Below are 24,480 nucleotides of genomic sequence, written 5' to 3' on the forward strand. Positions count from 1 at the left end.
CATGTATTCTGTAATCTGTAGTGGAATACATTTCAAAAGTAACCCTCCCAACCCTGGAAATGGTGAATGCTTTTGTGTAGTAAGAAAAAACTTTAGTGTTCCATTTAGGACAGTACTACACTTTGAAAATTAATTCACTAAATGGCCAGTTGCATAGTGTACAGTATGTGATTTGCCACCTTTTTTTTTTATTTTAAATTGTTCATATATATGTCAGTTTTACATCTGTAGTGGCTTGTTTCTGGGTTTCTCTAAACATGAGTACCCTGGTTGTCAGAGGGCAATGGCCCAGTTGGCCCGATCCATAATCCACCTTTGCACGTAGGGTTTATGTAGGAAATGTGGAAATGAAGTTTCCCTCCTATCAGCCAAGAGACTGAATTGGAGTAGGCCGCAGCCAAGGATCAGGAGATGACTTTCCATAACCGTCCCTCATTCAGCACAACACACGAAAGACATGCTTCTACACACATGCATACATGTGCATACATTAATAATACATTAATAGCTCATCCTCTCCATCAGGTCAGTCATGACAAAACTGGTACAGATAATTTTAAAAGAACATCCTTGTCCTTGTGCCTTTCTAACTGATAAATGTTCCCACTTAGTTCCTAGCATCTCTCATCCCCTCTTCCTCCCTCACTCTTTCTCACCCTGTCTTAAAGTGAGGGCAAAGGCAAGACTAATGAAAGTTTGTAATTAATTAATTGGCCTTGTACGTGTTGTATTCATCAATTTAATTAGTTTTCTCAATATCGATTAGTCCGACCTAAATAAGTGCCTCACCATGGGTATCAGTGACATGCACAGACCTTAACATGAACAGAGTGTGAAGAGTAATCTGCCGTCAGTAGTTGCTGAGCGTGGGGTGGGGGTTTGTGCTGTAGTGAAGGCACCTTTACATTTGTGAAGGGCATCTTTAGATTTGTGAAGAGTAATCTGCCGTCAATAGTTGCTGAGCGTGGGGTGGGGGTTTGTGCTGTAGTGAAGGCACCTTTACATTTGTGAAGGGCATCTTTAGATTTGTGATGAAAGGTAGCCCCCGTTCTGTGCACATCAGTAATGGGTATGGTGACTTGTTTAGAGACCCCATAAAATCGTTTGACGAGCACGGTTTTATTTTCTGTGTTGATGCATTTCCTATTGAAACAGGATGTATTGGCAGGGCATATCGAAGGGCTTGTCCCTTGTTTAAGTAGCCATTAGGCTTTAGTTTGCAAGAGGGTTGCAGGAGGTATTAGGGAAGGGACATTCTCATTCTGAAAAACATTTGATTGGACAGAAATTTGTGCAGTGCACAATAAGTCATCAATGTTTTTGGTCAGTTTTCCCAGAAGAGAAACATTGATGTAATATCTGTTTAAAGGGAATTTTGCCGATGTTTAGGAGTACTCTAGCACTAAAGGAATTTAAACTAATGCACATGGACTAAAAGCCACAAAACTTTCATATGGATTTAATGCGGTCCTTAACTTCCTTTTCTTTCTTTCCTTCTCTCTGGGTGTCACTGCACAGCTTTTGCATCATTTCCTTGGCTAAATTAACCCACCAGAGTGCAAAAGTGCAGAATGTTGTTTGATGCTGGGACCAATAAAAATCCTGCTGAATTATGAGATTATTGCACTAGTGGATATTCTTGATTGCTGTTGAAAAAGTGACGGTTGGCAGGTCTATATGCAAATTCATTTGAGCAGGGGAAAGGTTGATGATTCAGCTCCAGTCGGTCATAGCCATAGTGACCCAGACACTCTCTATATCTTTCCCATCGGAAGCAGCAACACACAATGAGGGACCCTCAGTGACAGGTTGTTAATGGAAACAGTGACATGGTCAGAGCAGTGGGCTGTGCACATGGCACCTTCCAGCCTTCCAGATATACACACACACATATACAATTACACACTGATTAGTCCTGGGCAGCTTATTTACCCAAACACACAATTACTCAAGGTCAAGGCAGATGACTTTTCTCGCTTTCAGTCTCTCTCACTTCCTGGCACCACCATCTGAGAATAATTTGTTATTTTTGTTTTATTTCAGCATTTAACTCAGGCTGTCTCTGGCCTCTTCTCCGCTATGATAATAAGACATTTTCTATATAGTACATAATTCAATGAGACTGACATGATTTACAATGTTGTCATATTTCCACAGATGGTTTTCTCCTGGTGTATCTTAATTCTTTTTAATCCATTTAGCTTCCAAGAGCATCTCTGCAGTCTGTGAGGATGGGAATGAGTCGCATGTGATGTAAAGAGGCAAACAGGAAGAGAATTATTTTTTCCCCTCTCTTCCTCTCTCTCTCTTACAAAATTGTTTTGCATTGCCAAAATATTAACATAGAAAATAGAGAAACAGAAATTGAACAAGTTGAATAAAAAATAAACAGTATATTTAAATCAAGCATACAGCCATGCAACCTCCTTAGAATTATTATTATTTTTATAGTAGAACAGAGGGTACTTTTTGTGTTCCAGCATCACAAAGCGAGGTCCTTAAAGACCCCAGTTAACGTTTTGTTACTTTTAGCCCATGTCTATTAGCTTTAAGGTAATCTAAATGCTAGTGTGCTTCTACACTTTCACTTTCAGTACATTTACGCATTTAAAAATTGCACGGGGGCCGCCTCTTATGGCTAAAGGCCAGTTCACACTGTAATTTGTTGTTGGGTCAGTTTGTTCACCTTGTTTGTTAAGGCAGTTTGACAATGACAGTTATGTTGTCCAACATTCTAAATCCAACTGCCAACTTTAGAATGTTTGAGTTTTTGGGGGCAGTGTGAATTGGCCTTAGAAAGACCCAGGAAAATTTAAGACATCACAAAGCTGCTGAGAAATTGTCCAATCAAATGCTTTCTAGAACAAGAACACACCCTCCCCTACATCTGATCAGCGCACATGGCTGTGTTCTAACCGGAACAGATGATGTATTTGCAATTTCACAGAGCACGTCAAAGGGAGAACAATCCATGCTCCTGCATAGTTCCAAATAGAATTTCCAATAAGAATGACTTAAAGGAATATTTCGGGTATAAAACATGTTAAGCTCAATCGACATCATTTGTCAAATAATACTGATTATCAAAAAAAATTATTTTGACTTGCCCCTCCTTTTCTTGACCAATTTTAAACATTAAAATACTCAATTTTTAAAAGCATAGCCCCAAGACATTAGCAAATATGCATGTAAACATGGTTTTATTGTGATAAAATCACTTACTGTACTAACCTTTTCTGTGTAAAGTTATAGCTAATTTTATAACTTTGTTGCCATGATGATGTAATGTCAAAAAACCCTAATATGACTGTAAAAATGACCATTTAAACTTTACAGCTCTAATAATACTGTACACAAGTTTTAACAGAAGAAATATTGTAAGTGCTTTTATAAAATTATAAGCATTTCTGCCTTTAAACCCTCCAAAAATTGGCCACATTCACTTTCATTGTAAGTGCCACACATTAACCTCGATTTTTGCTGCTGCTTTTTTTCAAAAGCTGTCGATTGAGCTGAACTTGTATTGAACCCGGAATATTCCTTTAAAGTTCTAAATGACTGTTATCACCTTTCAGCCCTCTGAAGCTCTCAGGGTGAAGGGTAATTGTCTTTAAAGGGAATAGGGCATATGGATGATCACTTCTGAATGGAATGCCAGAGTTAGATGTGAAGAAAGTGGCTGGAGTTTATTCATATTTTTAATGAAAACAATTTTCTGGGTTTCTTTGGGATGTACAGCACAAGTAAATGTTCTTTATTCTTTATGTTTAGTGTACTGTGATACAAAACACTGATATATTGTGATGTTTTCCTCACCAGTTTCCCATTCATCTGCAATGAACTTGCACAACAACTCCAGTCTCTTTTTTTTTCTGTCTATCTAAAATAAAATATTATTTACAAATATCATATGTTTTAAAGAATTTATATGAATTTTATTCATTATTACTTTTGTTGGTGGCATCAGAAGCAAGTCTTAAAACCATAAAGACACCATATTGAAAATTACTTTGGATATTAAACTTTTCAGAACTCATAAGACTCCTAAAAAAAGATCAAGATGCAGACCAGGTTAAAACAACTCTTTAGTCAGTTGAAAAGCGAGCCGTTATTGAGATCGGTGTCAGTTTTAATGGCTAAACTCCGGCTCTGGCATGAGATATACTGTACATCAAAAAAGGGGTATGTGTGTGGCTTTGCCAGGCCATGTAAACTAAATCCTACTGGGTGTTTTTAAGAAAGGGTAGAGTCATCCCTAGTAATGCCTGTGGTTTTTAAATTAAATGCTCAACATGCACTTATGGGAGTGGTGTCTTGCTGCCCTCAGTTTGGCTATTGTGTTTAAATACTTACTCTCTCAATCTCTCTCTCACTCATCTCTGCTCTTCTTTTCATTACCCTTCGTATTATGCCTTCTTCGTTGTAGTTGGTATGCTGTGCAATAGCCTAATGATTGCATTTAAAAGCAAACCATTTAAATGCAATCAAAACAAGCACACCCTTCGTGTAAGCCAACAGTTTAAAAAAGTGCTTACATTGTATATGTAACAGCCCCAATGTGCACAAAGATATTGAAATAATAATTCCCCTTTGAGCTCTCTGATGTCTTTCTTAAAGCCTACAAAGAGATCAGCACTCTTGGTTATTATTACAGTCACTGAGTGTTAGTGTTTGGGGGATGTTACTGACAGGCTGACAACACAGAAAAGATGAATTGGCCGTTTACTTGTCTGGCCATGTTAACAGCAGATGTCTTATCCTAGTGTCCTCCTCTGAGAGTGTTAATTACGGTTGTAAAGGAGTTTTTTAAAGAGGCAGAATGAGTTGTAATCAATGCTTAAGTGAGCTGTTTGTGTGCAGGCAGAGGGTGCAATACATAAAACCAAACAATTTCACACACTCTCTGGGCAGCCATGTAGCTTGCAGAGTGCCATTGTTTTCTAACACACACACACACACACTCACACACACAAATACTCAAATTCAGCATCTGCTGTTCTGTTTATCCCACTCAGCTGTTTCAACAGAAATGTTTGAAAGGACTAACGGGACAATATCACAGTGCTCAGACACCGGTAATTCAGAGAGCTCTTTGTCTAGCTTTTATGCAGATTCAGATCAACAATATTGATCTTTAATTTATGGTCTGTTTATCACATAAAGGTGTTGTTTGACTTCAGATGACTTGGAATATAGTGTGCTATAGTGAATATAGTGGAATATGGTCATATTTATTGACATTCTACAAAATATCTTCTTTGTGTTCCAGGGCAAAAAAATAAAAAAATAAAAAAAAGAATTCAGAATATGTGTTTCGAACAACATGAGGGTCTGTAAATGATAAGAGAATAAAAAATATTGGGTAAATTATTCCTTTAACCCATCAATAAGTATCTTCATCCTCATTATAATCATCCTGAGCACTCACTTTATTATATTGTATGTGTATAGGGATTACCATGTTTCATTGTTCAGATTTCCATGTACAGTGTAATAGACAAAGTACTGACACTGATGAGCTGAGACGTGTGTTTGTAATGTGTCCTGGTGTATGTATGATGTTTGCTCTGTAAGTGGAATTCTTGAAGGAATAGTTCACCTAAAAAATGTATATTCTATCATCATTTACTCGCCCTCATGTTGTTCCAAACCTGGGTGACATACTTTCTTCTGTGGAACACAAGAGAATTAGCCTCAGTCACCATTCACTTTCATTGCATCTTTTTTCTATACGATGAAAGTGAATGGTGACTGAGGCTGACATTTTGCCTCCTTTTACGTTCCACAGAAGAAATAAGGCCATACGGTTTTGGAATACATGAGGGTGAGTAAATGATGACATAATTTTCATTTTTGGATAAACTATACCTTTACAGTAATGTCTGTAATGGGCTATTCATCTGCATGTAGAAGTTCTGCATGTGACTCGAGGGCTTTCTTACTCAACCCATTTAACTGTGTATTGCCCTCTGGCCAGAATTATGCATTCAATACAGCCTGTGTGTGCACATGTACGGTAAATGCCTATTTACTGCACACATAACCTCACTTTGCATTGCTTTTGAGTTGGGTGTAGAATGGAGATTCACCATTCAGCCCTATACCCTTGTTTGTCCCATCTGTGGTTGGACTTGTGACTCAACAATGAGTCCTCAGCCTCATTGGACATCACTGGACCCTTTCTAGATCCCCTTCAATTTGCTTATCGAGCAAACAGGTCTGTGGTGGATGCTGTCAACATGGGATTGCATCATATCCTGCAATATCTGGACAGACCAGGGACATATGCAAGGATCCTTTTTGTGGACTTCAGTTCAGCTTTCAACACCATCATCCCAGCTATACTCCAGACTAAATTACACCAACTCTCTGTTCCCACGTCTATCTGTCAGTGGAGTACCAGCTTTCTGTGAGACAAGGGAAATTCACTTCCAGCACCTGTACAATCAGCACTTGTGCCCCCCAGGGATGTGTGCTCTCCCCACTACTCTTCTCCCTCTACACCAATGATTGCAACGCCAAGGACCCCTCTGTCAAGCTCCTGAAGTTTGCAGATGACACCACTGTCATCAGCCTCATCCGAGATGATGAAGAGTCTGCATACAGAAGGGAGGTTAAACAGCTGGCTGTCTGGTGCAGTCAAAACAACCTTGAGCTGAACATGCTCAAAACGGTGGAGATCATTGTGGACTTTAGGAGGAACCCACCAACACTGTCCCCCCTCACCATTCTAAACAGCACTGTGGCAGCAGTGTAGTCATTCAGGTTCCTGGGCACTACCATCTCACAGGACCTGAAGTGGGAGACACACATTGACTCCATTGTGAAAAAGGCCCAGCAGAGGTTGTACTTCCTTCACAAGCTGAGGAAGTTCAACCTGCCACAGGCGCTGCTGATACAGTTTTACTCAGCAGTCAATGAGTCTGTCCTCTGCACTTCAATAACTGTCTGGTTTGGTTCAGATATGAAATAGGATTTCAGAAGACTACAAAGGACAGTTCGGTCTGCTGAGAGCGTTATTGGTTGCCCCCTGCCCTCCCTTCAAGAACTATACACTTCCAGAGTGAGGAAAAAGGCTGGAAAAATCACTCTGGACCCCACTCACCCTGCCCACTACCTTTTTGAACTGTTGCCTTCTGGCCGACGCTTCAGAGCTCTGAGCACCAGAACCGTCAGGCACAGGAACAGTTTTTTCCCTCAGGCTATCCATCTCATGAACAATTAAAATTGCCCCATTGAGCAATAATTATGTGCAGTTCACAGCCTAATCTTTTTTATACTTATCCAACACATCCAACCTCTTCTGCCATTACATTCCCTTGCACTGTATATAACAGATTTGTATTTAGATTTGCACTATGTATGTGTATGTGTGTATGTATGTATGTGTTTGTCTGTGTGTGTATATATGTGTATGTATGTATGTGTGTATGTATGTGTATATGTGTATGTGTGTGTATGTATATATATATATATATATATATATATATATATATATATATATATATATATATATATATATATATATTGTCTTATTGTGTATTCTATATATACTTTATATTCTATTAAATTTTTATTAATTTTGTTTTTTTATATTTTTAATTATTTTTTATTATTATCTATGTCTTGCTGCTGTTTTGTATTGTTGTGCACTGGAAGCTCCTGTCACCAAGACAAATTCCTTGTATGTGTAAGCATACTTGGCAATAAAGCGGATTCTGATTCTGAGACAGGGAGAGAGACACACGCGGCAGTGTGTGTGTCTATGTGTCAGTGTGAAGCAGTGTGTTATTGTGTGCGACTGAAAAGTGAAACAATAAATGTCTATGTGTACTGTTCAACCCGGTCCCAGCTTCCTCCTTCAACAACGAACCTTGTTACATACATATTATAGGGGTAGGGCGGCTGGGGTGAGGGAATGAAATAGGGGGGCATTCATCAAAAAAAGGTTGAGAACCACAGCTTTATCCCTTTAATTCCCTTTGTATGTACAGTATGTATGCATGTGTGTGAATGCAAAATCCTTCAACAATGTTATTTCAGATGGAAGCACACATTTTGGTAGGCTTATTGTGCATGAGATGGTGTTACTCCTAATCCACAGAATTCTCAATCAGTGAATTGATGCACTGACCACCCTCATCCCTTTAAATTCTATTTTCTTGTTTTTCATCCTCTCATCTTTTAAAACAGGCAGAGTGGAAGGGAGAGGTACTGTGATGTTGCCATGGTGATAGTCTTGTCTTCATCATAGGAAATGCAATATGCTTAGTGTAATGTTTCTATGAGTTTGCATGAGTGTATAAGAGAGACTATAAGTGTTTTTGTATAGTGAAAGCTTGAGTGTGTACATGCTCATTTTTGTAATTCGTTTTTTTCTCAAGATGTGCTTGAGACTGAAATACCACTGCCACTTGCAGTTGTAGAACAAATATTATCTTTAATAAATGTGGTGGTAATACTATTAAGAAATTGTGTGACATTGTACAAACTTAACAGTTTCTATATTCCAGGTTTGTAGATGAGATCTTTTGTGTAATGCATAGAAAATATGTGAAGAGGACCATAATGTATAATAGGTCTTATGCAGAATACAGTATATGCAACAGGTGGTCAGTGGGAGCATTTGTATTTACATTCAGTTCACAGATTTATAAGGCTGTCTGGATTTTATCTTTTAGATAAAATTATTTCTATTCAGAAGCAGACTGTTGAGAAAAATATTAAACTGTGTAATCTGGTCAGATTACAGGAGGCCATGACCACAGGGCACAGATACACAGAGCATTCTTTTGATAAAGCTGTGTTGTCTCTATGTAGCCCGTTGCTTTCAGAATGTATGAGGACTCTGTTTTATATTCATATTGTGGTTCATTAATATTTCACTCGTTCTCTCCCCTTGGACTTTGTGACAAAACATGCTGTAAGTCACTCTCCACTCTCAAGAACACTGTTATGCCTCTCTCATGTTGAATTATTGTTATTTTTTTTTTTTATAAAGTCTGGGGCAGAAAGTTGTCTAAAGGTTTTCTGTTTCAGTACTGTGTATTTTACTCTTTTTGGCTTTCTAAACATTTGCCTGTAATTCAGAAATCAGATTTTTTATTTTGTAAATTACAATATTTAGTTTTTTTGAAACTGCTGATATTAATATTTAATAGTTTATTCAATCATTTTTATGCCAATAAGTTTAACTTCAATTTACCTGTAATTGTAATAGCATTCTGAGATGCTATTCTTCTCACCCCAATTGTACAGAGCGGTTATCTGAGTTACCGTAGACTTTGTCAGTTCGAACCAGTCTGGCCATGTTCTGTTGACCTCTCTCATCAACAAGGCTTTTCCGTCCACAGAACTGCCACTCACTGGATGTTTTTTTGTTTTTGGCACCATTTACAGTAATTTCTAGAGACTGTTGTGCATGAAAATCCCAGGAGATCAGCATTTACAGAAATATTCAAACCAGCCCATCTGGCACCAACAATCATCCATGCGATTATCTAATCAGCCAATCATGTGGCAGCAGTGCAGTGCATAAAATCATGCAGATACGGATCTGGAGCTTTAGAACATCAACCATCAGAATGGGGAAAACATTTGATCTCAGTTATTTGGACCTTGGCATAACTGTTGCTACATGATTGTAACTCAGATAACTGCACTGTACAATTATGGTGAGAAGAATATCATTTCAGAATGCTATTCTGAGATGCAGGTTGGCGCTGTTTTGGCGGCATGAGGGGATCTACACAATATAAGGCAGGTGGTTTTAATGTTATGGCTGATCGGTGTAGATTTGTCATACATGCAGTATGTGCGAGTGTGTCCATGCGTCTTCTCGTGTAGGCTTCAGTCATGTATAATTCAATGCCATGCTATTAGGTTACATCACAGGATACATTCATCCAGAACCCTCTCTGCAATTAGCCTGAGACTCCCTGCAGCTTCCTTTGATAACTAACCATAGCCTTGTTCATATACTTAGTGCACAACCTAATATTACGGACTCATTCTTGTTGCTCAAAGTGAGAGGCATCCAACCATCCAGCCCATGGTAATTGAGAACACCGCAATAATGGAGGCAATTTGAACTACACCACATCACAAAGTAGAGGTCCTGCAGAAATTCAGTAATGTTACACTCTTTTTGTGCACTTTGGAAATAGCAATTTAGTTTTACACATTGTAATTGATTACAGGACACACTGAGATTGCAAACATGCCTACTGAATGTATTTCCTGAAATGAAATTCCTGCCTTGTTCTCACACTATATCTTCAGGTTAATTCTTCAAAGCCCAGAAATATACTGATGTCATAACTACTCAGTAAAGTAAGCCTACACATAAATAACTAATGGAAATTTTAGAATAATGGATTTAAAATAATAATAATAATAATAATAATAATACAGCAAGGTCCAAAAGTCTGAGACCATTACTGAAAATGCTTTGCTATTGTATTATTTTCTTTTCTATTTTTTTTTTCATTACACATTATATTCTCAGCATAACAATTTGAGTAAAAATCTGAAAATTTCAAAGTTTCTGTGCTGTGAGAAAAATGCTATGCTTGGGACAGCAGGGTGTATGTGATTGCTGTTATGGAGGAGCAACTGATAAAATGCAGGGGGGAAAAGTTCTCCCGGTCAGAGAAGGGTCAAGCTGAGAAATAAATGCAGTGGTTAACCAAGGAGGAAGAGAGAGAGAGAGAGAAATGGGTTGAGAGACTGAATGAAGGAGAGAAAGGTTAAGACGAGCATGTGATGAGGTACAAAAACCATAAGCAGCAAGAGGAGAAAAAAAAACAACTGCAAGAAAAACAGGAAAAATGAGAATGGGGAAGGCAGACAAATGTGCCGTATGAGTATATGTTTGTGCAAGCATTAGATGGCAGGCATGAGATATGTGTAAAATCAGAGCTACAGCAATAGTGTGTGATTGGCTTTGGCAGAAAGAACAAAGAGCCTAAGGGTGTGTGTGCATGAAGAAATAGAAAATGCAAAAGGGTGGAGGGCGGGCACAAATATGTATTACTGTTTAAAGGCAGCAGTGCAAATAGGAAAAAAAAGTGGGGGGTGGGGGGGGGGTGTTACTGGGAAAGAGAAGAGGAGAAAAAAAAAGGTCCCCTTTACACCTGGTATTAACATGCATTTTATATCTGGATAGTATCCAGACATTCTTTTGGTGGATTGCATTTACACCTTGCATTTCACTGCATCTCCAGTGTCTTATGGAAAAATAGAAACCACCACTTAAGAAAAATGGAAAATGCTTCTAACATATTACACCACATTTTGCTTGTGTAGTTGTGTGCAGATAACAAAAACACATTTGCATTTACACCTTTGAAACATGGTCGAAGTTGTAAATGGCATCAAATATGGTTTCACAGAGCCACAGTGTTGCACTTTTAGGTGAAATCCACCTGCAAATGGCTTACTTATAGTTGACTTTGCATATTAAGCTAGGCAACAAGATCATTTTATCATTAAAATAATAATAAAAAAAGTGGTTATATCTTTATCTTCAGATAAAGGAGAAACATATAATTATTTAAGTCCTTTTTATTATAAATTATCCTCCTTGCCCAGTAGGTGGTGATATGCAGGAAGAATGGGAATTGGCAAAAACAAAAGAAGAAGAATGTGAAAGTGACATTTATAGTAAAAAAAAAAAAAAAGGACTTAAATATTGATCTGTTTCTCACCCACATCTATCATATTGCTTCTGAAGATATGGATTTAACCACTGGAGTCATAAGGATTACTTTTTTATTGCCTTAATCTGCTTTTTGGAGCTTCAAAGTACTGGTCACCATTCACTGGCATTGAATGGACCTACAAAGCCAAGGTATTCTTCTAAAATCTTTGTTTGTGTTCTGCAGAAGAAAGAAAGTCATACACATCTGGGATGGCATGAGGATGAGTAAATGAGGAGAGAATTTTTGGGTGAACTATCCCTTGTGTAAAAGGGTCCAAAGGTATGACTTTGTGTGAAGCCACTCTGTGCTCAGAGAGAGCACCTGAAGCAGTTTATCAAATCCTGTACCTCAGACTCTCTCATTAACTCAGGGACAGAGAGAGCAAGTGAAATATGAGAGGAATGGAATGTATGTCTGTGAAACCCAGTGCACCAACTGCTAAATTAAGTTTCCTGTTGATATGTTTTGCCCACATTTCATAGAAACAACACCTATTAAAGCGGTCTAATATTAGTAGGAGTGTTAAGATCAATGTGTAGATTTAAAGGGATAGTTCACCCAAAAATGTCACTCCCTCATGTTGTTCCAAACATGTGACTTCACTACTTCTGTGGAACACAGTGACAGAAATTTTGGTATGTTCCAAACACAAAGCTCTATCATATGACTTCAGAAGACTTGGAATATTGCACACAAATCATATAGACCACTTTTTATTATGCTGTTTTTTTTTTTTGTTTGTTTTTGTTTTTTTGTCATTTTGTCAGCCCCTCAAATCACTTCATAATATGGAAAAGAGTGACCAGGATATAATTTTTTTTTTTTTTAATCACCTTTTGTGTTTCACAGGAAAGAGTCATACATGCTGGAAACAAAATAAGGGTGCGAAAATGACAGAATCTTTTTTTTTTTTTTTCAGAATCTTTTTTTTTTTAATCTTTCAGCACACATATACACTCCCCAGAGGAACGTTTTAGTGTGCAGACATTGCTATTTCCTTGCTCAGGAGAATTCTCAGTTATGTTTCTTAACTTTTTTTTTCTAGAATTTCTTAAAAGGGACTTAATAGAAACAAATGTGATGATTTTTTTTACATATGGTAAGTCTATGGAGCTATCAAATGAATGTGGATTGCATGGCTGAGATATATTTTTAGAAGAATTTGATGAGAATTGTTCGAGTTTACATTGAAATCGCTAACTTTTGATTTCAGATATTGGTGCAGTCTTGGAACTCTAAATATGATAAATGTGAGATTACTGGGGCCTCTGTTTCAGCAGAAAAAGAAGCCAGAGATGTCAGAGACCATTTAATTTACAGTATGTACTTCTGTCGTCACTAAAATTAACCAATGTTTTCAAGCAGATTCCAGAAAACTCTCCCTGTCTTCCATTAGTTGTACATAAAGAATTCTAAAATTGAAAATGACACATCGGCTTTAAAAGGTGCATTCAGCAGTTTGGAGCCAATTTAAAAAGTTTTACATATTAACGAATTAATTGTGTTTTTGTGAAGTTTGATCTGAATGGTGTACACTCACATGAGATGAAGACTGTACTCATAATATTTTTCTATAAAAAGTGTTTTATTCTACATGGTGCGGGTCACCCCCTTCAATGTGTTTCGCCATTTTGAAATCACATGACCCGCAGTGTTTCACTAAACGTCGAAGAAGAGAATCCTTGCGCTCATTGGCTGCCACCTTATATTATAGTAGTAATAAATAACTTTAGAAATTACCTCAAACTCCAACATTTGCAAATGATATTCCAGAGCTGGCGGGGGCAGCATAGACAATCATGCTAACACAACTGTCACATCGTTACTTAAAGTACACAAAGAAGAGCAATGCTAACGCTGGCTAGAGAACTACTGAATGCCCCTTTAAGCAAAAGTTGCTTTCCATTTAATGACATTGCTGTCTAGGAGAAACAATTTAGATATTAATGAGAACTCATTCCTATGGGTCTACATCCCAGAATCTGTTCTCTCTACTACTGTCTCATATGGAACAACTTCTCTCCATCATCATCTAATCTCAAGATCATCTGTGAAATCTCCTCTCTTGCCCTCCGTATATCTCTTTTCTCCTGCCACAACCACACTGAGCAGTCTGAGCCCACATCTCCAAAGAAACAAACATCCTCTTATCCAACCAAAGAGAGATCGCTACATTTTTCTAAGGAGAGCTGTCATTTTTTTCACGAGGCAGGTTGTTTTTCCCCTGCCATCGCTGCCCATGTTCACAGTGCAGTTCAGAGGGAGACAGAAAGAAGAGCAAACACTTTTGCAGTAATTAATACAGACCAAGAACTTTGGCATGGCCCAGTGTTAGCTTTGTAGGAGCCAAGTAAATATATAAGAGGTCTGCCACAAGCAGGGTCTTTGGAGACTCGGACAAGACCCTTAAGAATACAAAGCATTAACATAATGAGGCTGCCAGGGCTGTGTAAACAATCTAACTGAATCATTGTTCTACAGGTGTGGCAACATCTCCAACTGTGTCTAGAGCTCTCAGCGGCTGGTTCCGCAATCCGAAAGCCTCTATTCATTCTAAACAGGTCTGTACACACACTGACGTGATGATCGATAGGACAAAATAATGTTTTCTGCATTTAAAAGAGAGAGTCTTAGCTGGCCGCTTGCCTCACACAGTACATGTTGATTTTGTTGAGTCATTGTAGATGGTTTCTGGAACACTGTTTGAATTTTGATCACACAGCACTGTTTCACAGCCTACAGCAGTCTCTCGCTCATAAGCGTGAAGTGGAATTTGCTGAATTCTGCAATGTGGCAAATGACGCTTTGGTGATATATATATATATATATAATTATATATAAAGAGCCCATATTATGACCTTACAGTCTAATCTCTAACGATTCTCTACACACGCAATACGTTTACATGTGCAGTTATAATCGAGCTAAAGTGAGTTAGTTAACTAGTCGAGCTACAGTCTTCATCTGCCTAAGCGTACATGATGCAATCCTTAATCGAATGTTTGAAGAAAGGACGTCAGCTGAGGAAGTGTTAAATACATGTTTTTCAGAGCATACCCACATTGCCAAGGCCAATTGCAGTCCGATTAACATGTATCAGTAACAACTGTTGCTTTTCAATAGTGGGAAAACACAGATTATTGTTTTTAAAATTGCTCAAACTACTACTCAAACTTTGATTTTTCTCTAATGTAAATAATGAACAAAGCTCAAATCTGTTTTTGCACCAAAATATCTGATTATGAAAGCTAAAATTATTGTTACATCAGACTATAAATATTCCCGTATGTATCCCCGAGCCTTCGAACACTGCACTCTCAAAAGTTGCTTTTGCATTTCATTTGTTGCAAAGTCCCACCTATTTACAAGGTTGGGAGGGTTACTTTTGAAATGTATTCCACTACAGAATACATACTGTAAAATGTCATTTGTAACGTATTCTGTTAGATTTCATTACTGACCTAATGAAATGACCTTGTTTCGTCAGTGTACACAGTTATGCTGCTTCCATTCAGGTTGGATGAGGAATATTCCTATTTGATATCTCTGACCATCAATGCATTCCATTCCCCGATATTCGGAAGATGATGTTTAAGGAAACAAAACTGCAACGCTCCCGTTAGCTTAGTAGGTGTTTGACTCTCATTAGAGATGTCTCCTAGCAACCCAACTGATAAACAATGCTGCAGCGCTAGCATTTGTACTTCAAGTGTACAATTATCAAGAGAGATTATAATTTACCATGTTTTATACACTTGTTTCTGCAGGCATTTGTTAAACAATCTTTAATATCATGTAATGTGGAAATGAACTAATTTGTCGATATTACTTAATAAAGTGAATGTTTCACTTACTCTGTATATCTCCCCGAGTATCGACATGTTTGTGTGACATCATGCACCTGCCTATCAGCGAAATCTGTATTAAGAATTTCTACAAGTTGTAATTCTGACTTCAAGATACATTCCATTGCACTTTTAGTAGGAAGTTGTAAAATCCGACTTTCCGAGTTGAATGGAACGCAGCACTACTTTTCAAAACTTGATCTGACACTGAATGCTCAAGCAGCCTCATTTACACTTAGAAAACAATGCATTGCTATAACAATGCAAAAAGCACTTACCAATTTGCTTGAGGTGAAAATTAGCCCTCTTTTCCTGTTTAATTAATCAATCGCACGATCATGCAGAACATCTCAGGTTTGTAAATCCATAAGGATCTCTTTCTCAACTGCAATAACAGCAGTGACGACAGCCGTCTCATCAGCAGGATCTCGTGCTCTTCACTTTCAAATTACGTACATCACTTAAAGCGTGATTGCGTCACACCAGCTAGAAGGCCTCGACTGGGACATATACTAAAGATCACACCCACCAAGAACAAATAAATCAATCTGATTGGCTGATGAATCTGACAATCTGACTTTAGTTGCCCATTCATTTGCACTGTTGAGGGATTCTGAAGAAATTCTGAAGGACTGACAGGGTGGAGCTCAGACTCACGCGTTGCTTCGGGCATGTGATTTGTGAAACAGTTGTCACACTTTGCTTGTAAGCATTAAGGAATAAATTCTGACTGGATAAACTTTTTGTTTTTCTCTATTTGTTTGTAGATTAATTAAGAGTAGAAAGCAATTAAAAATACACAGGCAAAAAGGTGACTGAGAATGAAAGGATGAAAAATATTTATTTATTTGACGTTAAGCCTTCTCTGCTGGCCTTGAGAAATCGCCACTGCTGAAACGTAATGGTACAGATATCTGCTGTGGACTCCCATGGAAGCACGGCTTCAGTAGGGCTCTATGGGCCATGCGTCCACTGTTTTTTTAGGACACATTCATGTAGAAAAAAAGTGGATTGGGTTACGGATAGCAAATTAACTGTGCTATAGTGATTTTGCACTTTTATTTGCTAAAAGATTGCAATGCACAAAAAGTAGTGTCATTTATATAGATTATTTGTACATACACCGATCAGCCACAAAATTAAAACCACCATTGCCATGAAGGGGTGCATGTGGTCTGCAACAATCTTTAGGTAGTTGGTACATGTCAAAGTAACATTCACATGAATGCCAGGACCCAAGGTTTCCCAGCAGATCATTGCCCAGAGCATCACACTGCCTCTGCCGGCCTGCCATCTCTTCCCCAGGTAAACGACGCACCCGTCCATCCACATGATCTAAAAAATAAAATTTAAAAACAAATGTAATTCATCAGACCAGGCCACCTTTTCCATTGCTCCATGGTCCAGTTCTGATGCTCATGTGCCCATTGTAGGTGCTTTCGGCGGTGCACAGGGGTCAGCATAGGCACTCTGACCAGTCTGCGGCTAAGCAGCCATATAAACAGCATGCTGCAATGCACTGTGTGTTCTGACACCTTTCTATCATGGCCAACATTAAGATTTTCAACAATCTGTGCTACAGTAGCTCTTCTATGGGATCGGAAAAGATGGGCTAGCCTTTTCTCCCCACACGCATCAATGAGCCTTGGGTGCCAATAACCCTGTCGCCGGTTATCCGGTTGCCCTTCCTTGGACCACTTTTGGTAGGTACCATCCACTGCATACTGTGAACACACCACAAGACCTGCCATTTTGGAGATGTTCTGACTGTCGTCTAGCCATCACAATTTGGCCCTTGTCAAAGTTGCTCAGATCCTTACACTTGCCCATTTTTCCTGCTTCCAACACATGAAATTCAAGAACTGACTTGCTGCCTAATATATCCCACCCCTTGACAGGTGCCATTGTAACGAGATAAATGTTATTCACTTCACCTGTCAGTGGTTTTAATGTTGTGGCTGATCAGTGTATAATAAACGTGTGGTTGCCGTAATTTCTTTGGGGAAGCCATGCTTCCTGTGCAGTTTTAAAGCAATAACCACTGGTATGTACGCATGCAGAACAAAGCCAAGCTGCAATCTAGGTTTGTTAGTCAAATGTAACAAAAATCGAACTGGTGCAATTTCAGTTGGACTGAAGCATTTACATTTACAAATTGTTACAGTCCAACTGAAATTAAACTTTAAAAGTGCATGTAAACATATTGATTGTGGTTCTGACCAATTCAGTGTGTTATGTTACTGTGAATACACCTAACTGAACCCTTAGCAGCACAGAATCATTATGAATACACCTGTAACATATTATTGTGCTTATTTCCTCTGCATAGAGATAAAAATGTCCCTTAAAAAAAGCCTGTGGCAGTACCATGGTTTCAATGATGGTATCAGGTCCTGAATGATTACCAAATTCATGTAACATGGTATTTATATGATATGGTACTTTAAAGATCCAAAGTAACTTGGTATTTTAAATGGATTATAACAGAATAGGTAGAATGAGTGTGGTATCAATGCAAAGGGGGTAAAAAAAAAAAAAAAAAAAAAAAGGCTCTATTTACACTAAGTGCAAATAGCCCATCTTGTTGGCAGAGGCTATTTACACTAACTCCACCCACCACTTCTCAGACCAAACTCAAGTCAGCCACGACAGATTTATTTGGGGTCAGCTGACGATCAAATGAAGGCGGGCATATTTGAATTTTTTGCGATGGGGCAGAGACATTAAACTGGTTAACAGGTTAGACATTTAGTGGATTAAGAGATTAGATAACCAAGTGAATATTTGCGCTCCAATAGTCTGGTGAAAACACATGATTTTATGACAAAGTACTCATGTGCAGCTGTAGTAGCTCTGGGTGTAACGATGGTACGTGTATTTGTTGTCACGCTGTAGATCCGGGTTTGAATCCCACCCCTTGACATACTTTTTCCCATGTCTCTACTCTTAATATTTCTTATAATACTACTTATAGTAATAAATAAAAGAGATTCCTCGCAGTGATTTGGTCACAGTGAAGGTCGGGGAGTTGAAAGAAGGATTTGATGCGGATAAAATTAACCATGGTTTTACTGTAGTAATATTGTAGTAACCATGTGTTTTGGTGGAAACTATATAGTTCTAATGTACTAATCATGGTGTTACTACAGTAACATGTTGTTAATAGTAGTTGATAGTAACCATGTTTAATTTCGAGGTTACTATGATTTAACTAGAAAATACTATGTTGATACTATGGCTACTGTAGTAAAAACTTGATAAGTTTTTGTAAAAATTAAAATGTTGCAGTGATGCCACTATACTGTATGTTAGTATTTAGTATAGGGGTGTAAGTGTATCTGCCACTATTTTCAATAGAGTGTAAATAGCATCTATTGCACTTAGTGCAAATAGCCTCTGCCAAAACAAAAAACATAGTAAACACAAAGCAGTAAATGTTACATTATGTTTCACAATAAAAGTTTAACATGTAAATACCATAGTACTAAATGATTACCATATTCATGTTACATGGCATGGACAAAGTACGGTACTTCAAGGTACTTTAAAGAAAACATTTACATGGAATTTCTTATATTAAAAAAAACACCCCCAAATACCAATTTCTTCAGAAATATAAAGTCGTCATGATTCTTTGAAATTGCGTTGAAACGTAAGTCAAAAAACAAAACAAAAAGCACAAAAGGAGCCTAGATTACAGATAACCAGCTAGCCTGCTGGTTTAAATGAATATCCGATTGAAGCTGAAAGAGAGACAGGATTTCTGTGAAGCAGATGCTATGCATAATTGTTCCTCAGCAGAAGCAAATGAGTTATCTGTGGTGGTTTAATCAACAGAAAAACAACAAGCTCTCCGTTAAAGAGGATGGATAACCATGCACTCTCTTCTGGCTTCTAGTAAAACAATATTCAGTAGGCGTAAGCTAAATGACTGGCTGAGGTCTCCCCAGTAACAGGTTACGAAGTGTGACAGGCTCTTTCCCTCATACACACACACACACACACACACACACACACACACACAAAGAGGCACACATATGGCATGTCACTGTGAGACAGACTTTGTTCAAGCTAAAGATATTCTGTTCAGCTCACATTGGCAACTTCTAGTCCCTCTGCCCATCATTCTTTCACTCCTGTCCTCATTCTCCACATATAGCCCGCTGCCCCACTATCCTAAATTTCCAGCCTCAGAAAAAAAGGAATTGGTACAGGTGACTGATTGTCATGGTCAGAGATGGCAAAAATGAGGTGTGGGTGGGGTAAAGTCAAGGAAGGGGATCCCACAAATCGTCTAGTGAAAAAGTAGGTTACTGGGGCTGCTGGATTTGGTGAAGGTGACAAATGATGTGGTTGAGAAACACACTGGAGAGGCAACACCAATGGTGCGTTATGGACCAAGACAATAAGGGTGTGTGAGTTAATGTCTAATATTTCTCAACAGTACTTGTCAGTGGTGTGTCAAAACACACACACTAACAAGGCTAAGCCTGTAACGGCTACAAATAACTCATCTGACAGTTGCCGTGCAATCTTTCCCAAGCCTTTAGAAACCTGTACCACTTGTTTTCTTTCATTTGCACAATCTCCCACTTTGCAAATTAACGGCTCAGACTCACACCTGAAACAACATTTCCATGATAAGGATTAATGACTAACAGTCCAGACCGGTATGGACACACGCACACACACACACACACACACACACTACACAAAGGAATATTGCGGATTCAATACAAGTTAAACTCAATCAACAGCATTTTGAGAACCACAATTATTTTTTTGACTCGTTCTTTCTCTTAAAAATAAAAAAAAAAAAAGAGGTTACAGTTAAGGCACTTGCAATGGAAGAGAATGGAGCCAATTTTTGGAGGGTTTAAAGGCAGAAATGTGAAGCTTATAACTTTATAAAAGCACATACATTAATTCTTCTGTTAAAACTTCTATTATTTTAACTTTAAAGTTGTTTAATTCATAATTTTTGCATGATTATAGGGTTTACATGTTGCGTTTGAGTAAAAATAATAATAATAATAATAATATTATTCACTTTATGGATCAATTTTCCAATGATTTTTTCCGATTAAAAACATCCCCAAATGTGCGCGTGCGCGCGCACACACACACACACACACACACACACACACACACACACAATTATAGGCACATAATAAATAGTGTTTGTGAAAACATTATTATTAGCAAACTGCAAGAGCTACTACATCTAGTAAATTTGCAAAACTGAGGTGAACTTCTATATGGGGGACCACTAAATAAAATCACATTGACTTCAGGAATGCTTGTGGCTCCAATTGAGTAACAGTAGTAAACACATAGCTGATTTTGTTGCATTGGGCTTTACAATGAACTTTTATCCTGAGGTTCTAATGAAGCACACATGGTAAACCTGCAAAAATTGACTGCCTTGCTTCAGGTACAAACTTATTTTCAGAATTCTTTGTTAGTGTTGGCTAACACAAGCTCTGTAAAGGGTCCAGCCACACAGACCTGCGGGCCAAGCCCCACTGAACATAAAGCATAACTGATCCCAGCTGCAGTCTACAGCCTGTAATAGGAAAACAAACAGACCATGACCATATTTACTGGTGCTGGAGTGTCCACACACACACACACACACACACACACACACACACACACACACACACGGCTATCCTATTACTTAATGCAAACCAAAATGTAAACTGCAGTTTATTTGAATGTATAGGTTCCTGGACCACTACAGTGCACTTGTAAACTTGATATGTAGCCTATATTTAAAGTAACACAGAATACATAATAAAATGCCTGAGGGGCTGCATGTTTTTTTAAACCTTAAAAAAAACTTTTTCAATGTCAAAAGTCAATGTCTGCTGAAAGTCAAAGATAGGAACCCACCGATGATCATCAACAATAACGCCACGAACAAAAGGACCAGGTCTCCATGCATATCAAACCACCCATTAGGCATACTAATGCACCAATAATAACAAACGACCTCCCTGGTGGCGGAAATAAATCCCCCGAAATCAAATGAAGTAATGGTCGATATTGTAAACAAAACAGAGGGTTCATATTTGAATTATAATGCACCAGTTAGGCACTCGCATGAGACTGGCTTATCAAGCACATGCTCGCTTACTGAATTGAATGCCGGGAAAACAATATGAAAAAGAGCTTGAGACCAAACCAATTTTCATAGGGCAATCTACTTTTATTTAAGTAAAAACAGTTTTTTTTTTTTAAACGTACTAACTGAAATACAAAAATATGGACTCAAAAATCAAAGGAATTCTGCTTGCATTTGTTGGTAACAGAATGAAAACAAAGGCTCGTGTGAGGTCTGGCGTGAGTGTTTGATTGGTTAAGAGGAACTAATGCAGCTGGGCAGATGCACAATAACGGAGCTCCACAGCTTGCATTTAATATCAAAGCTCTGGAGTTCAGTAAAAGATGAGACACAGCAACGCATCCTGGTTCCTTATGCATCATCTGCCGCAGCGCGCGCCGGGGTCTATATGTGGGCTGTATTCGTCCATGGGAGATGTAATGACCGCTCACCTTATTACTATTATTTCTTTTTCCTTTTTAAAGGTACATAGTGACTTAAGTAGGGGCATCGGTTCTCACACCATAACCAAAATGGGCGTTGTCTTTGTCGAAATGTACCATATTTTCACACAAATACGCACGACCCCCCGAAAGTCATCAAGTAAAGGTAAGCAGCCCTAGTTCAAGGCATGCAAAGTTCCAATCGGTCCACAACGAGACTATGAAATCCTCCCTCATTCCTTCCCGTTCACCAGCGACAGCTCCTTCAGAATTCCACTGGCGTCCACGCGCCGTCTCTCCCGTATCATCTCCTCGAGGCTGCGGAACATGAGCGTGTGCACGGTGCTCTCGGACAGGTGCACTTTCAGAAAGTATCGCTGCTCGACCGAGTGCGCCTCGCCGCCCGCTTTAAACTCACGTTTCCCGAAGCGGCACCAGGCGGCGAAACTTTCCGAGTTTGTCCAGCAGATCTCGCCGCTGCTGAGCCCCAGGTGCCCGCTCGCGTTCTGCATCACCAAATCAGCAGGCAGCGGTCGGTACCGGTAGCGATTATTTACTATTCTGCCCTGCCGACCGCAGCTGATCTCAAACAAGCTGTCCTTGCGGATCTCCCCTTTGTACAGGTGAATAACCTGGTCCTCCCCTAAAAAGATCGCCCAGTGCGGGGGCTGCGCGTTGGCCACTAATTCCAGTAGATCCCCGGATTTGCACATGGTTAATAAAGTTTTCATCGAATAAACATTCAGGTCCTCGTTCTCTCGCAGTTTGGAGTAGATACATTCCTGGCAGCAGAACGCCGAGTACTCGATCTCATCGAGCGCCACCGGACCGTTCTTGCTCGGGCTGTTGTTGTCTTTAAAGCTGTCCGACTGAGATCTATCGTCCAGTTCTTCCTCCTCATCGGAAAAGAAGTACGCCACGCCAACACGCAACTCGTCCTTCTCGATGCCCGATGGATCCCCTGTGGGTAGCTCGCTGTAGTTCAGGTGTGTGATCCGGTCTAGTTGGTTTCCCATCAATAACAGGCAGAGGAGAGACATGGAATACTGCTTCTGAAATAGAAAAAACGTTACACTGAGGAAGCTATAAGCGGGACTTATAGGCTGTCTTAAAACCCATCTAGACAGCATATACCAGACAACATTTTGATTCAGAACGCGCCCAAAAATGCTGCACGCATTTATGACGCCCAAAAGGTGAACAGCAGCTCACTAGATTTTGAAACACACCCAGATTAGTCACGTCAATAAAGAACAAACATTCACTGAAACCATGCGCACCTGGGTGCGTAAACAACTCTTTCGCCCTTAGCGCAGCACAGAGGCAAAAGGGCGAGTCAATGTTTAACTGCTCCAGAGCATTGCGCTCCTCATTTAATCACACATAAAACAGTGCCGATTAAGTCAGATTACATCTCCAGCTTTAGATTTTCCAAGCACGCATAAATATGCAGTGCTCTCTCGTTTATAAGTTCATAACGCAACATGATTGGAAATGCGCCTCGAATAGATGGATGGTTGAATGCATGAATACCTGCGTATTTCCCCAGGACAGTGGCTAATGGTCCTTTCGCGCCATCGGTGCGTATCTCGCAAGGTCTCCAAACAAAACACTTTTGATACTGCCTTTCTTCTATCTTTCCTCCAAAGTACACTGGATTCTCTTATACGTTGCACCGCCTCACTTTAAATAGTCAAGAAAACTCCGCCTCCAACCAGCAGAACCTGTCCTCTTGACGGCGATTGGTTCAGAGAAAAACTTAGACCTTTGCTCAGAGGTGTTGCTTGCATTCTCCATGGCCCCAATGATTTTGCCAAATATTCAAATAGTAAATATCTTGGCTGGAAATATAGATATGTGAGTTGGTGTATTATAAAGACATTTTCTTTCTGAATGGTTCATTAGCACTGTCAAAACAAGTTAGGTCTTATGTGTGCTGGGAACACATTTTATGAACAAGACTCCATAGGTAGATATGTGACAGGATTCATCTATAGATGCATCACAGTACAGCTCTGCTATGCTGTTTGATTTGTCATATCTGGTGTGGAGCTCAGAATCCTTCTCTTCTTAACACATCTCTCTTTATCACTCATATAGATGCACATATATAACACACACACTTACACTAGTTGTCATGTCAAGTGACTGAGTAACTCCTTGTGGCATCGTGCAGCCAATCATAATCAAGTGTCTATGGCATGAAATGAAATTCCAGCACACACACACACACACACACACACACACGCATGCACACACACACACACAGTATTGACATTGAATTGCATTCTCACTACCATTATATGCCATATGCCACACACACAGACATACATATTCCCACACAAAGGAAACACTCGAGTGTGCATGGGGGGCTTAGTAGTTAG

At 39.1% G+C, this 24,480-nt stretch overlaps 1 protein-coding gene across 1 annotated transcript; it reads right to left on the minus strand.

Annotated features, from left to right (window-relative positions):
* Window positions 1–21,265: 21,265 nt before the first annotated feature.
* On the minus strand, window positions 21,266–23,753 carry LOC127415906 (protein LRATD1-like). The gene is made up of 2 exons (XM_051654914.1): window positions 23,630–23,753; window positions 21,266–23,148 (listed from the first exon to the last, which is right to left on the minus strand). The coding sequence occupies exon 2, from the start codon at window positions 23,134–23,136 to the stop codon at window positions 22,330–22,332; it is 807 nt and encodes a 268-aa protein (XP_051510874.1). The 5' UTR covers window positions 23,137–23,148; window positions 23,630–23,753; the 3' UTR covers window positions 21,266–22,329.
* Between the last annotated feature and the right edge of the window lie 727 nt (window positions 23,754–24,480).

Source organism: Myxocyprinus asiaticus, chromosome 25 (assembly GCF_019703515.2).
Source record: "Myxocyprinus asiaticus isolate MX2 ecotype Aquarium Trade chromosome 25, UBuf_Myxa_2, whole genome shotgun sequence".
NCBI lineage: Eukaryota > Metazoa > Chordata > Actinopteri > Cypriniformes > Catostomidae > Myxocyprinus > Myxocyprinus asiaticus.